The sequence below is a fragment of the Panicum hallii genome, chromosome 5 (assembly GCF_002211085.1).
Source record: "Panicum hallii strain FIL2 chromosome 5, PHallii_v3.1, whole genome shotgun sequence".
NCBI classification, from domain to species: Eukaryota; Viridiplantae; Streptophyta; class Magnoliopsida; order Poales; family Poaceae; genus Panicum; species Panicum hallii.
Window position 1 is genome coordinate 37,500,767 of NC_038046.1, and position 14,842 is coordinate 37,515,608.

General features: G+C 38.8%; 1 protein-coding gene across 1 annotated transcript; it reads right to left on the reverse strand.

The window, feature by feature from the left end:
* Positions 1-268: 268 nt before the first annotated feature.
* LOC112891575 (serine/threonine-protein phosphatase 4 regulatory subunit 3) lies at positions 269-12,950 on the reverse strand. Its single transcript, XM_025958470.1, has 25 exons — positions 12,615-12,950; positions 9,735-9,815; positions 8,637-8,736; positions 8,473-8,557; positions 8,332-8,381; positions 8,173-8,238; positions 7,208-7,287; positions 6,474-6,533; positions 6,174-6,273; positions 6,020-6,097; positions 5,818-5,885; positions 5,672-5,740; positions 5,485-5,562; positions 5,303-5,398; positions 4,610-4,680; positions 4,086-4,163; positions 3,899-3,992; positions 3,198-3,296; positions 2,528-2,742; positions 2,330-2,444; positions 1,684-1,815; positions 1,479-1,586; positions 1,203-1,312; positions 913-1,023; positions 269-752 (listed from the first exon to the last, which is right to left on the reverse strand). Exons 1-25 carry the CDS (start codon positions 12,687-12,689, stop codon positions 269-271), a joined length of 2,703 nt encoding a protein of 900 aa, XP_025814255.1. The 5' UTR covers positions 12,690-12,950.
* Between the last annotated feature and the right edge of the window lie 1,892 nt (positions 12,951-14,842).

The following is a 14,842-nucleotide window of genomic DNA, read 5'->3' on the forward strand; positions in this document are numbered from 1 at the left end:
CAGCAGCAAGGCCCATTCAATGACCGACAGACATTCCAATTCTCATGTTTGTCAGATCTTTCCTTGCAGAAAACTAACTTTACAGGCTCAAAAAGGATAGCTGGCATTCTACTTGAGATATTAAGGTAGGTGCAACCTATGTCACCTCCAATCGTGCTTCCAGCTTGAGATCAATGGATTCAGCCTTTGGAGCCAAACATATTCCGATTCCTTCCTGTCGGCCAGCGGACAGATTGGGTATAGGGACAAACCAGCTCTGGACAAGTTGTCATCTTACTGAATAAGGCTCCGAATCACTTGGGTTTGTGGTATTTACAGCCTTCTCGGTAGACATACTGCCCACATCTTTTATACAATCACCTCCAGCTTGCCGGGAAGCTTCTGCATTCTCGACGGAATGTTGATGCTCCTGGGAGTTTGTGTCGTGCTGCCTAAGATCACCATTGGCTTCAGTACTTGATGTGCTTGATGTAGGCGACTCGGGAGCATGTTTGTTCTGTAGATCTGTGTGCTTACTAGCCGTACTAGTGACCGCAGCAATTTTAGCACAACTAATTCTGGTTTCTATCTTTTGCCTCTTGCGACCGTCCCCATCTGCATGTTTCCCATCCATCGTGTTCACTGGTCTCCTTTTCACTGTGGATATATTTAAGGGCACATCATCCTCTGAAGGCCTAGCAGGCTCCTTTGGCGGTGGATTGAAGTCCTCATCGTCATCGTCATCATAGTCCACAAGTCCAGCAGATTTAGGCCTGAAAGCAAAATTAACAAATGAAACTAGAATTTGGGAGTCCTCCATGATATGATTTTCATGCTTGCCATTACATGCAACAAGAGAAAGAAATACAACAGATATATCATAACCAAAACGTGGGAATTCAAGATTATCTCAAATTGTCCATGGAAGAATACCTAGAGGCGCCTTCAACATTATCAGCTTCACTTCCATTGGGCACCTTAGCCTTGCTATGCTGGTTCTGTGCATGTTTAGCCCGCCGGCCAGAGCCTGAATCCTCTTCATCACTAGAAAGAACAGATATCATGTCACATGCAACCCAAATTCACAGGATAACTTCTGAACATAATAGCACCCTGGAATATCTAATCAAAGGCATCACCAACCTGTAGTGCAATTGATCAAAAAAAAATGTACTGCAAAAACAATGAAGAAGTCAATGACCAATAAGGAAATAATAACAAACCTGTCCTCGTTGAAGTAGTCTTCCTCTTCCTTCTCAAGACCTCTTTGTTCTGCTTTCTTTCTCACATCAGGTACACTAGCACTCAATCTCGGTTCAGCACTCTCCAGATACTTGCCAAAAGAAGAAAGAACAAAAGAGGGGCTACCTCATTCAGTAAAATACATACTAATACTAAAATGGTAGGCAGAAAATAAGATTCTGTTAGCAGTACGAAAAGTATTATCTATTTGTCAAAAGCTCAACATGGGATGCATAGTACACAAGAAATGGTTCAACCTGTTGATACTTGAGTTTGAAGGCCTGAATACTCCCAAAGTGTTCAAACTTTGTAAGTTGATCCCAGAAAGACTCAGTAACATAGGTAACGAGAGCTTTTATATTTTCCTGCAGGTAAGTACCCAGTGAATTAGGCAGAATTCATAGTAGCAACCAAGTAAAAGCCAGAATTCAAAGTGACAACCTAGTGATTCTGAAAATGTACCTTTCGAATGTATTCCAACAATTCGAGTACTCCTGAATGTAGCATATTATATTTATCCCCATTTTCAACAAACACATCAATTATTGGTTTCAACAAGTTGAACTTCACAACATGGCGAATAAGCTGCTCATCCTACAAAATATAGAATGTCAACTAGGATACGAATATGATAGCTAGGTGCTTGTTTAATTCATCACATTCATGCTAGTCATATCTCCAGATTCTAGATAGCACAGATGAAGATATATATGCCCAGTTAATTCCACTGAGAATCCAGCGAATAAAGTTTACCAAACAATAAACACTGGGGTCTGGTTTAACTCAAGAATGAGCACTAAGTTCAGACAATCATGGTCTGCTCAGATTAACGCAGAAGAGGTAGTATCCTGCAGATACCACCTAGAAACAGTTACTTGCAGGAAATTGTTGTGGATAAAGGCAAAAGCAAAATGCAATGCCTGGTAATAGCATCCCCGCAGATTTGGAACTTGTAATTGGTGAAACTTCTAGACCATAAAGCGAGATCAGTAAGAGCTATCATGCATTGATGAATATATTTCAAACATGACAGTATTGCATAACTTCAAGGGAACTTCCAATTTTCCAATAATGTAAACAAGAAAAGTTGAAAATTCATAATACTTACATTTCTGGATATAATAGTACGCATAAACCTAACAGCTGCTACAACCAAAAACTTCTCCCTCCGTCGAGTCAATGCAAGGATTTTCTCGATAGCATTGTTCATGAGAAAATTACACCTGCAAAATTAACATTTAGAACATGCATAGAAATATGGCAAAAGGCTCATGGTATAATGGAAGAAGTGTGAATAGAATAGTACTTAATTTTGTAAGGATGATGAACTACGCAAAAGCACAATAGCTCACAAACATTCAACAAAATCTCAGGCTTGATTCGGTGTCCTCCAGCATTTCTACCAGCACCTACGGAGTTAGATTGTGATCGAGAAATGCTCCTTAGGGGACAAGAGGATGCTATTACATCAACCAAATAGTCAAGATGCCTTTCGTAGAAAATCTCGATAATGACATCCCTCTGCAGCAAGGGAATGAAGTGTTAGTACAGCTAAATCTGATCAAGAAAATGTGTGAAGTTTCAGATATTTTTAACAAATTTCAACACAATAAGATGCAGAAAAATGACCACAATCCACCGCCACGTAAGTTACAGAAAATAATGGCAAAGCAATTCATAATGTTTTATAATTTACATTGCATAATAAGTGACTGAATGATCAATAGACTTTACTTCAGGTATAAAGATATAGGTGGCAAATGGTAGGAAAGTGCAAAATAATTTTAGTAAGATTTAAAGATCACGATTACAAGATATGTAGCCTGAATTTGTAAGAATCAAATGAATAATTGCTAAAAGAGCTATTGTAAATTTGGAAAAGTTGGGGTGTAAAAGCACCCATTCTCTAATATAGCTCAACAGTAAAAGACAATATGTGACTTACAACTTAGTATGGTAAAAAAAACATAACTTACATGTGCTCCAGACATAGTGAAAGAATCCATCAATATTCGAAGGATTTCTAGAAACTGACAATGCATTTCCTCGCCAAAGTCAGTTACCATGCCTTTAACCTAAAAATTAGCATTGCGATTATGAACAAAACATGGCTACAAAAGAAATAATAATATGTTGAGAAAATCTTCCATTCCAATCTTCAGGTCAGTTACAATCATGTGTTAAGGAACTCCCTGATAACAGGTAATGCCGTGCGTTAATTAGTATATCACTAAACAAACACAATAAGTTGTATTTAACAGACTGTATTTTGATCATATCTCATGTGGCCTTGTGGTTATTTCTTGTTAAAACATCTGAGATAAGAAACAGTTGGCAATCCACTTCAGTTAAAAATGAGCAGTTTCATATATTCAAAATGCTACACACTCTGAACAGAATAAAGCTAGCTTTGGACATCAACCATGGAAATTGACCATTCACTTTCAAATAAAAAAGGATTATATGTTACAGATCTTCTAATGGTGAATCTACTAACATCAATCTAATATTGTAAATCTAACTGTTGTATATATATGATAGTCAAAGCTTAAAAATTTTGACAAAAAGAATCCTAAACATTTATAGTTCTGATCAGAGGGAGCACAAAGAATGCAACAAGTGTCACTGTGTGTAAAGTGCTGTGTATTTCACATGCTTCAACAAAGGTGCAACTTACCAGAAGTCCTAGAAGAGAATTTCCTTCTTGCTGAACAATATATGACCTCAATAGGTTAGGGTCCTGATTAAGAAAAAGTATAAGGATATCTGTCCTGCATTCACCAATAAACTGCAGTTAGAAGTTAGAACAAAATGTGGTGCACCAAGAAAGACAGGATAATTTAAATGCACTGTTTGATAAGTACCCAGCTGAAACAATTTTTCTATCGTGACTTTGCAACACATCAGAAATTATTTCAAAAACGCCTTCACCTGAAAGATCCCTGCAGAAAAGTAGGTGGTTAGCTCATGGCGTGCTACTAAGAGTTACAGAAATCAAACAGAATCCACAGTTATCTAAAAGAATAGCAGCAGATTCCTCTGGTAGATTATGGGTTATATGCATCCTATGAAGCATATTGCGCACCACGAGACAAGGTTACAGGTAATGGACACATGAAAATCTGAATGATAACCCCTGATATACCTATGACAAGATATCCTCAGCAAATCTGAAGTCAAATGATAGTGAGGTTGCCAGGTAGTGAAAACAATGACAACACCAAGCTCAGCACACCGGTATTATAAGCTCGCATTTCTTTTCGTTTTTGTATTGCAGATAGCCTACAGCCATGCATTCATTTGCACATTTGGAGAATTCATACAATAATACCATGACGCTTTTGTGTTATGCCTTTACAGTACAAAGAAAAGAGAATGAAGGGCCTACCGAAACAGTCGCAACTGCTGAACAAGTTGTAAGCTCTTACTAAGAGTGCAAAATTCATGCAAGAACAGAACCTGTGAATACCAGAAACATTGTTAGCAGTGTCACCAAACAAGATGCAAAGCATTCCATTTTCAATCCAGATTCCAGTAATTGCGAGGCCAACAGGCAGGCAAAGAAAACTATCTTACTACAGACCATCTAATCATAAGTACAAGTGAGCCTCTGTGCAAACAATGAGATCATGAACAATGCCATTACAAATGAGGTGAGACCCACATTACATCGAGTAGCAAATTTTAAGATTGTGAGACTTTTGTGTAACATTAAACTAAATTCCCTAAAGGCAATGCAAAACCTAAAAGTCCAACTTCCTATAGAGAACTAAACTCAGGTAATTATCAAATTTAGCAAATTATATGATTCAATAAGAATTAATCCATCAGATCTAAAACAAGGCATGGCTGATCCAACTATCTACTGTTAACAAACGCCAATAAATCGACAAAATCATGAAAATAGTGATAATTTTAGTCCTTGGTTACCATTTGCATCAATGCGAAAAACAATGGGGCAGTCTCGCCTGTTAGCTGTAACTTTCGGATGCCTATCTAATTTACAATGGTAACTTCACAAAGAACAGTTCAAAACAAAGACATCAGATCGTCATTAACAAGAATAAGAACACTATCTCACCAGTTCTCGTTTCGATTCCATAGAAATATCTGATGATCTCATCCTAGCAAAGAGCTGTCTGATAAAAAGAGCATCATCCTTTAGTAAGGAAATAACCTGCAGGCAGATCATTATTATATCATAAGTAACAAAAAGGGGGGAAATTTGTAAGGATACCAACATGGTGAGGCAGAAACACTAACAGAAGCATTATTTGTGTGTATCATTGTGTTCAGACTTGCTAGAGTGGCATCATCCAATATTCGTGGTAGTATAACATCCTGCAAATGCCCCAAAATTGTCAAAACTGTACACAGGCTAAGTAAAAGGAGTATTGGCACATAACGAGGATATAGAGATGTTAGCCAACAATTATGAAGCGATACTGACCTTAAGATAGCCTATTCTGTATGTTTGATGTATCTTCGAAACCACAGAAATGTTTTCAATATGTATGGCCTGTGGGGGAAAACAGTCATACATTAAATAACCATTAGTTCTCAAACAGTAAATATGTGCAAGAAAACTCAGAATACCTCTTTGAAAACTACATGATCCTTTAGAAAAGCACGGTGCCTTTGCACTCTTGGAACCTCTGGGTCATCTGTACAGAGTATATCTAGTTAAAATAAGAAAGTAGCAGCCGTGGATTCATTGTAGTTATAATCAAATTGCATATAATTGTGTGTTGTAATGAATGTATATGAGAAACAAGGGGAAACAATGAAGATCACGTACATTCAAGGGCACCTATTATGTCAAGAATAAACTCATCAGAGAAGATCTTGTCAAAGATCGATGGACTGTTCAACAATACTGCAGAATGAAAATTGATAGTCAGTACCAGTCTAAAAACACTAACAGGCTCACTTTAATACAGGTATATACTTACTTATTCCCTTGACTAATTTGAAAATCATGTGAAGATCATCTAGGTTCTCTAAATCCTCGCACATTCTGAACATGTCCACTAGCTTTGGAAAAAAGTCACGCTGCACGAATTTGCATGTAGTATAAGACTTCAAAGACAAGAATAACCATGCCCAAGAAAAAGATGGTGTAATCAACTCTATGCATCTGGTTGGTGTGCAGCTCTCTATGAAGTTTTAGTCACACTTCAGGATGCTGATTCACATCAAACCAATTCATTTCGTACATGCGAACACGACATGGCAAAGGTTAGACGACTTACATCTTGTGTTATCAACTCTGCCACGCGAATCTGATCCGTAATGCCGCCCTCTAATACAGTCTGCAGATTTTTAGCACCGGTACATTGTTTCAAGTAAGCCAAACATTGAATTATAAGCATTTAAGCTCCCAAGCATCAAAAGAATATTACAATTTCCCTATTTACAAAGGTAAATTACTTAGGCATTCCTTGTGACTCCTGGTGCTCCCATAGCAAAATGAAAAGGTATGAAAGCTTAAAATAAATTCTATGAAATAGGTAAACACCAGAGTTAGCAATATCAACAACCCCTTCCAATAGGCAGTCCTGGTTCCAAAATTCTCATACAACTTTTCGGCAATGATTACATATGATTCCAATAGCCCCTCTTCACCCCTAAATATCAATGATTACATATGAAACCAAATAAACAAAGTTTTTTCCCTTCACACTCTTGGGTAAAACTAGACTCTGCTAGAAGAATAAGCAGCTACTCAAAATTTTGATATGAGCCTACTAAATTTCCACATGTATTCATCAAGAGAAGATGGGACTTCGAAAACATGATCAAGCAAGGCATAGACCACAATTCTCAGCCCAGACACAAAGCATATTACTAGTGTCACAACAAATTGATAGAGAGCTTAAACATTGGACCAAAACATAAAAGGTAATAATAAATATTGTGGTTAAGCGGTGGGGTGCAAAATAATAACATTTTTCACATGAGAAGAACACACAAAAAAAAATCCAACCTTTAGAATGAAAGGAAGATTAGATAACTCAACAGGGGGAAGCTCCCTGAATTCACCATTAGCAGAGCGGAACGAATCGTCTGCAGAGGGGAGAATGATTAGTAAACATAACGATACTGAGACAAACGCTAGACAAGGTGAACATCACATGCATATAGGCAAGACAGTAATATGTACAGCTGAGCAAAGGTCAAGTCATTGCACAAACGTATCAGTATTCAGTATCACAAAGTGTAAGAAAAGGTGGAGAAGAAAATAAAAATAAGAAAAGAATCATGAACCAATGAAGCCCAGAAAAGCATGCCCATAACTCTCGAGATTTAGTGAATCATCCATGGTCACTTCAGGAGTTAACATCACCACATTTTCCAGCTATTAGTTTGTACCTAACTGCACTGCGTGTTCTACATGCTATGAATATTGTAAACCTTCACAAAAAACACTGAAGATGTCTATTGCAAGTCATAGAAAACAGGGTCGAAGACAGCAGCGTTCCTCGATCCGGGAACATCGCCCCGTCCAGGGAACACGGGGACATTTCATCCCATCCTTGTAGCCTCTCGCAAGTACCGTTCTCAACCCAATCGACCCAGGAACTTTGTGACAATGGAGGGATTAGTTATCAAGCTAACAGTAAGTACAAAATAGAGTAGCAAATGTTACTAAACTCTACCAATGTTGGGTACATTTACATTTTCACTCACATAAGAATAAGCAATGATGGTTAAGGGTCAGGTTGCAGTTGTGCGGCGCTCCAGAATCTACTTTGCCACGAATGTAACCAATAATAGTAAGACACTTTTCTGCTATATGTCCCCCATAGATACTTTCAGCAATTGCTTTTAAATAATTTCAAAAGGAATGCTTTTGAAAAGCCACTGCAATCTCAAGCGGACAGGCAGAGCCTAACTTCATTAAAAACTTGAGCACACAGTAGCACATGTATTGAGCCAAGTGGGATGTACCATTTGAGTGCATTATTCTAGAGGCTTCTAGAGATTCTGATGCTTGACGAGGACCAACTTCCAGAGCTGCAGGACATGGTTAAGATGAGAAGAGTATGCGAGTATGCATGGTATGGATAAACAACCGCAACATATTTAATAATAATTAAAAAAACTCACCACCAAGGTTACTGAACTGTAGGTTTCTCTGAATGTCACATATGTGTTCCCTGCACAGCACCGACAAGAACAAAATATTAAGCCAAAGGGGATGACTGAACAAAAAAAAAGTAATTACAGGGCGGCTTTTGCTTCATCTACCATATGTAGGAGCATCCTGCAGCTTCCTGAAAGCTTAGTGCTAAGTCAGTTGCTGCTTCATGATCCCTCCATGAAATTATCGTTTCTAACAAAGAAAATAGATTAGAAAGTTATGTGGAAGATATTATTTAGCCTGAAAATTGGATTATAGTGTGTTAGTTCACCTTCTTGTTTTCTGTAAATGTCGTCAGATGTGATGTTGTGCACAAGTAGTGTTTCATTGTCCTCTTCATCCAAAACGGTCAAACCAAGTTCTTTTGAACCCTGGAAATCAACCCAAATTGAATTCTTTGTAAGGTCCAAAAGGTAAGCCTACAAATTAGAAATTGTAAAACAATGACAGAATATTCTGGTGTCATACATTAGAAGCACTTTGTGCTAGTTTTCATTTGTATTGGTATATTTAGACATCAGGCACTGTACCATGAATCACAATCACAGTATGAATGAGTGGTGTCTGCTCCGACAAGGTTTTCTTCATAGTAACAGGAAGCGGGTTAAGGTAGCATTCCTCGACCTGGGAACATTGTCCCTGACCTAGGAACGCAGGGACATTAACATCCCTGCCTTGTAAAAAACTATCCCAAGTAGCATACCCTGTTCCTCGACCCCATTGACCCGGGAATTTTGTGACCATGGTTTTCTTATTGTATCTTTGATAGGTAACTGTGACACACAAACCAAGATTGTGATGAACCATGAGACTCATCTGTTCAATGTGAGTTGTTAGTCAATACCATATTGGTTGCTCAAATGAGATTTAGTTTGGATGGCTTATATATGCCTAAAGGAACCAAGGTAGCAACTAGTTAACCTTTTATGGCAAAGCCTTTTATGGCAAAGTAAGCACAGAAATCCAACTGAGTCACACCATGTGGTTTTCAAATTTGGTGGGGAGTCACAGTATTGCCATAAAAGATGCAGCTGCAATATACGGAAATATGTGCTGGCCAAAAACATGATACTAGGCTAATTGGTTTCAACTCAAAAACTTGGCCTTACGCAAAGCATTGTGATCAGGAATGTTTCATTGAGAAACAAAAAGTTGTCGAAAATCCTGTTATCTGTAGAAACATTACAAGGGCTACTAAAACCAAGCATGCTGTAACAAGGTAGCAAACTAAAAATTGATTTAAGAGGCAAACAAATCTTTGGGCACTACTAAAAAAATAAGGAGTTGAGAAAGTGGCGGATTCAGCTTAACAGAGCCATATAAAAGAAATAATAAGTATCATCAATATTAGCACAGAATTTTTTCATACCTCAATGTACTCAATTGAAACATGCCCTGTTCCTTGATCATCCCACTTCCCACCATCAGCCAAACGGTATACTTTGACACGCTGGAACAGTTAGATATTGTAACCATCATTTATTGTACAAGTAAAGGAACAAAGATTGTACAAAGTAGACATGAGACAAATAAGTTTTTTGATAGTTACAAGCAGGAGCAAGCATACTGGTCAAATTCAGAAACTAAATGAATTTGCACTGCTCAATAAGAGAATAAAGGTAAAATCATGCAACCAAAAAAGTTTAAAACCAGGAATGATAGTAGTCTGGTGCCAGTTTTAGTTTACATTATATTTACTTCCGCATCAACTAAGTAACAAAATACATTCTTCTACTTCGTAGTGTTCAATTCCATCTCTAAGATATGCTTGTCCCAGAAATTGTGATGATTTAGCATCAACTATCAAACCATGGCGTCACAAATAAATGTGCTTGACACAGGAGCTCCTCTTGATATTCGAGTCGGCACTCAGCAAAGCTACTTTCGGATGAATTTCAACGTTCTTGTAGCGTCTGTTGACATTTTTTGTCCTGTAGAATGTAGATACTACTGCAACATTTCCGATTCATAGATTCACGCCTGCAGCTTAGGTATCTCTAATAGGTAAGGCCTAACTTAAAATTAATTCATCAAGTTCAAGAGAACGTTCTACTGGGCCTTACTCATATGTTACTATGGAATCAAGGAATAAGGATGAAATCTGAAGCCTTTCCTGTATATCAACAAATAGTGGTAGTAGTTTCTCAGCGGTCAAAGGGGAAGTCATAACTCAAATACCGCAGTCACTACACCTCAGCACCTCATAGTGATGTCTTACCCATTTTACAGAGAGAGGACAACTACTAAGCCTATGAGTTGACTCATACAGATTCATTAAGTGTCTACTTATATGTGACCAAAGAAAAACAAAGACCAGTATTAGGGGCAGGCTATATGCCACTGCTCTATTCCCGACATAGAGGACTTGTTGGGATGCCTGTTATCTCTATCTCAGCTGCTAAAGGAATATGAACAGAGCTGTAGGGATTTTTCTTGTTATCCAACTTCTATATCATACAAAGTCCATGTCTGTTTTTCCAGAATATTTCGAAGACGCACCTGACCATAGACTTGTGCAAAATAGGACAGAGTTGTTACGAACTAAGATTTGCATCGGATTAACTATCATAGAGAAGTTGGACAAAAGGCATGGCTGAACGGGGTTACGGTTTCTAATGGGACAGATAGATGTAGCTTTGGATGAGAGAATTAGAGGGGTAAGAATGCTTCAACTATATATGTGTGGTTAACACAAGTCAAACCTTAACTTTTGATCTGTTCAGACTCTTAATACATGGACCTATAACACAGTCAAGACCCAAATTTGCAAATTACTAAAAACAACAATTTGATCTAATCATATCGATGTTAAGTTCATTTGGTTAGACTGCCACCCTGGTACTCCATCTCTGCTGCACTGGCTCTGCCGTCTGGATCCTCCCATTATGTGCCCACATACTGGCAAACCTCCCTATCATTGGTACCTCATACCTCTGCTGCAGCTTGACCTTATGACATGCTGCTGCAGGAACATACTATCCACAACAAAAGTTATCTCCTACTGAAACATTCATCGCATATGCTCGTCAATGGGAATGATGACTTAACAAATCATGACTAGCAGTGCCTGTTTGATAGTGAGTCGACCAAAACTTGGATTGCGCAGTATAATTACAGATACAAATATGAGCATAGATCATCTGGCAGGTACCACAAGCTGTTTTGGACAATGTGTCCTGACATAAACAACCGCCACTGAAGGGAACATCTTCAATCCCTTTTACTATCACTCTTTTAGGTCAGCGCCAGTGTGCCAAATTGCATGTTACAACATACTGCCTTTTCAGGAGTGCAGCAAGTGCAAAGTTGTTTTGTTTTTTCCTTCATTGAATTAGACACTCGGTGAAGCTGGGATATTTGGGTTCAGAGGAACAAAATCACACTGGTATATATGATCACATGTGACAATAAATTTAGAAGAAAGCGGATTCTGCTCCTATATGTTCAGTTTAAGAACGTTGACCACATCCACCTAGGCTGGAACATTTGGTTGTTATGAAATTTAAGTTGCGCAAGCTCTACAGTCTCCAAGATAGAAGGACACTAATACTGGCACAGAAATAGCCAAAGGGTATCAACTTATAGATATGGCATTTGTAATTTTGTATTAATATGATTCAATCATGTAGGCTCCATATTGATGTAATGATATCAGTAGTGATTACATCACACAAAAGGCACATTTCTTTTTGTTTAAATATGCAAACTCATTGTGCTGCAAAAAAAGGACAAGGCTTATACACATGTCCAAACGGCTCACTCAGCGGCTATCATCAATAAGTTCACTGAAAGAAAGTCAGAAACTAGGTGATTCAGAGTAGCCGCAGTTAAGCATGTCTCGCTAGCTCCAAACCCACAGCCGCCGATACTGCTAGCGCAAAAAACAAAAACCCCTACCCACCTTAGTCCTCATCAACAAGAAAACAATTTTTCTGATACCTCGCTCATTACTACAGTTCGCTAAGAAGTAAGCATACCTAATCCCCTTCGAAACACCAAACTGCCAGCTCCAAGAGCAGCCAACTCGGATCTAAGGCACGGCTCGCTCCCAGAAACTCCCCACCGCCCCCGTGCGGAATTCCCGACAGCTGCCTTCCAGAACCCACTGCGCCGTAGAAAACCGAAATCGCCGCGCGCGCCGGACGCAGGGGCAGGGCTAGCCTATCGAACAGCCACAGGCGGATCTGCCGGCCGTGGAGCTCCCGGAACCCTACTGAGCAAGCCGAGAAGCAGGGAGCCGGGCCCTCACCTGCATGTTGCTGGTGTGCGTCGCCGCCGCGGCGTCGCCCCCCGCCTCCGCGTCCCTCCGCTCCTGCTCCGCCATCGGGCCGTGCCGCCGCTGCCTGCCGCCTATTTGCCCCCCGGAGCGTCGCAGGGTGAGCGAGGCGGTAGCCTCTTTCCGCCGCCGGGTGGCTCTTCAGCTGGTGGAGGGCGCGGGCGGCGAAACCCTAACCACCATCAACGAGCTGCGGCTGCCGCTCTTCCGCCCTCTCGCTCCTCCAGGCGGCCGTCGCCTTTCCCCTTTTACCCCTCGGGTTTTCGCCAATATTTTTGTGTACGCGTGTTCGTTGTGTTTACCCCCCTCGCAATTAGAGAAGGGAAATGGCGTGCTAAAAGACTTGGAGCAGCCAGCGAAAGCAACCTGTGGGGGTGGACGGGAGGAGGCCGTGTGTGTGACGATGATGAAGCAGCCCGGTACGTCATGGTCGGAGATATTGGTCATCGCCTCAGTGGTCGTCGGTGCTCCTTCAGAAAAAATATTGGCGCATATTGGTGAACCGGATCCAAATTTAGTAACGCGGATAAAGCTAAAGCTTTACTGATTTGCTACATCATATCTATAAAACTTAGACAAGATAACATCATCCCTATGAAATAAAATTTTAAAAAATTATTTTTCTTTCAATTCACTAGAACTACATAAAAAAATCAAACCTCCAGGTGATGTTGGGCCTCGCCTCATCGGATGTCGCTACACCCGCAGAAAAAAAAAATAGTAACAAGCTTGATTGCGATTGGTGAACCTGACCTAAATTTGGTAACGCAACTAAAACCAAAACATTTAATGCTCTCTATAAAACTTAGAGATAAGATAACATCCCACGGAATAAAAACATCTAAAACTAATTTCTTTGGATCTACTAGAACTACACTAAGAAAATAAAACCACCAGCTAGATTTTTTCCATTGGCTGGTCATCAGTTTGTCTACGTATGTTTCAAGCCATTAATACTTATCGCCTTGCCAACGTCCTTCCCTTCCTCCCATCTCTATGCTTACCTCCTTTGCTTAGTCTATACCTCTAGCTCCTTCAAACCCATCAAATATGGAATAGCTTTCCTCAAACTCTGCTCCTAAAGCAAACCTGTAATGATGGTGAATAAAATATTTTTATTGGTTTATACTGATTATAAAAAGATGTGTTTTTAACTGGCATATAGAAGGTAGCTAAAATTTATACTAGTATCAAAATAAATAACAGTAAAAAATGATGGAGAGAAAAAGGATAGTCAAAATCGAATTAACTAAAGCATCCATAATAAAAGAACATGTCAAGAGAAATACACCTACGGAAAGAAAGAGATATAGCAATAGAATGAAAAGATACCTTTATTGTTTCCAATATTCCATCTGGTACCATCTCTGATATACTAACCCATCACCATTCTATATTAATATTGTGGTTAATAGGTCATCTATCAATACATAAGATTGTTGGGAGATGTATTCCAGAAACGGTGATAGAGGTGATGGTTATATCGACAGCAAAGCTCTTCACCGAGTCTTATTGTTCTCCTCTAAGCAGAGTAAAACGGAAAAGTTGAGATGGAAACTTCCAATGCAAGGGAAGGGAGAAATTTCGAAAAGAATGCTACGCTTGCAAAGAGGATATGGTATTATCCAATTCATTAATCTACCATGGTTCGTTTTTAATCTCTTGTTGAATATATTTTGGAGAAATCACAGTTCAATTAAGCATTTATCTTAAATAAAGACAGACACATGCGATAAATTAGTTTGAGTGGCATTGAATATAGCCAGGTAATTTCAAAGCTCAAATAAATCTATAATAAATTAATATTAAAATAGCATGTCACAATGTTTTCTCATAACCATCATACATAGATGTTTTTTGTTTTATCAATAAACATAGCTATGTTGTTTTAGAACAATTTTATTTGTTAATTTTATCTAATAAATTTTTATTATAACAATGAGTAATTTTGCCATAGTTCATTATAATCGTATCTTATTTCTTCCTGTCTTCCACCTACCATTGCTTATATTATGAACTAACACTCCTTTGTAACTCTTTTACCTCCTACATCACATAAACCTTCTCCCACATCCTGTTCACTGAGTTCTGTCTCATTTATCAATTGCTAATTTGTCATTGTCACAAATCCTCTTTATTTTAAGCTAATTATAAATATGAACATAAAGGTTTGCTGCACATCCTTTTAAAAAAGGTGACAT

Coding starts and splice junctions, on each gene's coding strand:
- LOC112891575 (XM_025958470.1), bottom strand. CDS start 12,689: ATGGCGGAGCAGGAGCGGAGGGACGCGGAGGCGGGGGGCGACGCCGCG. Junction 6,534..7,207: donor ATCTTCCTTTCATTCTAAAG/GTTGGATTTTTT, acceptor AAAAATCTGCAG/ACTGTATTAGAGGGCGGCAT. Junction 753..912: donor AATGTTGAAGGCGCCTCTAG/GTATTCTTCCAT, acceptor TTTTGCTTTCAG/GCCTAAATCTGCTGGACTTG.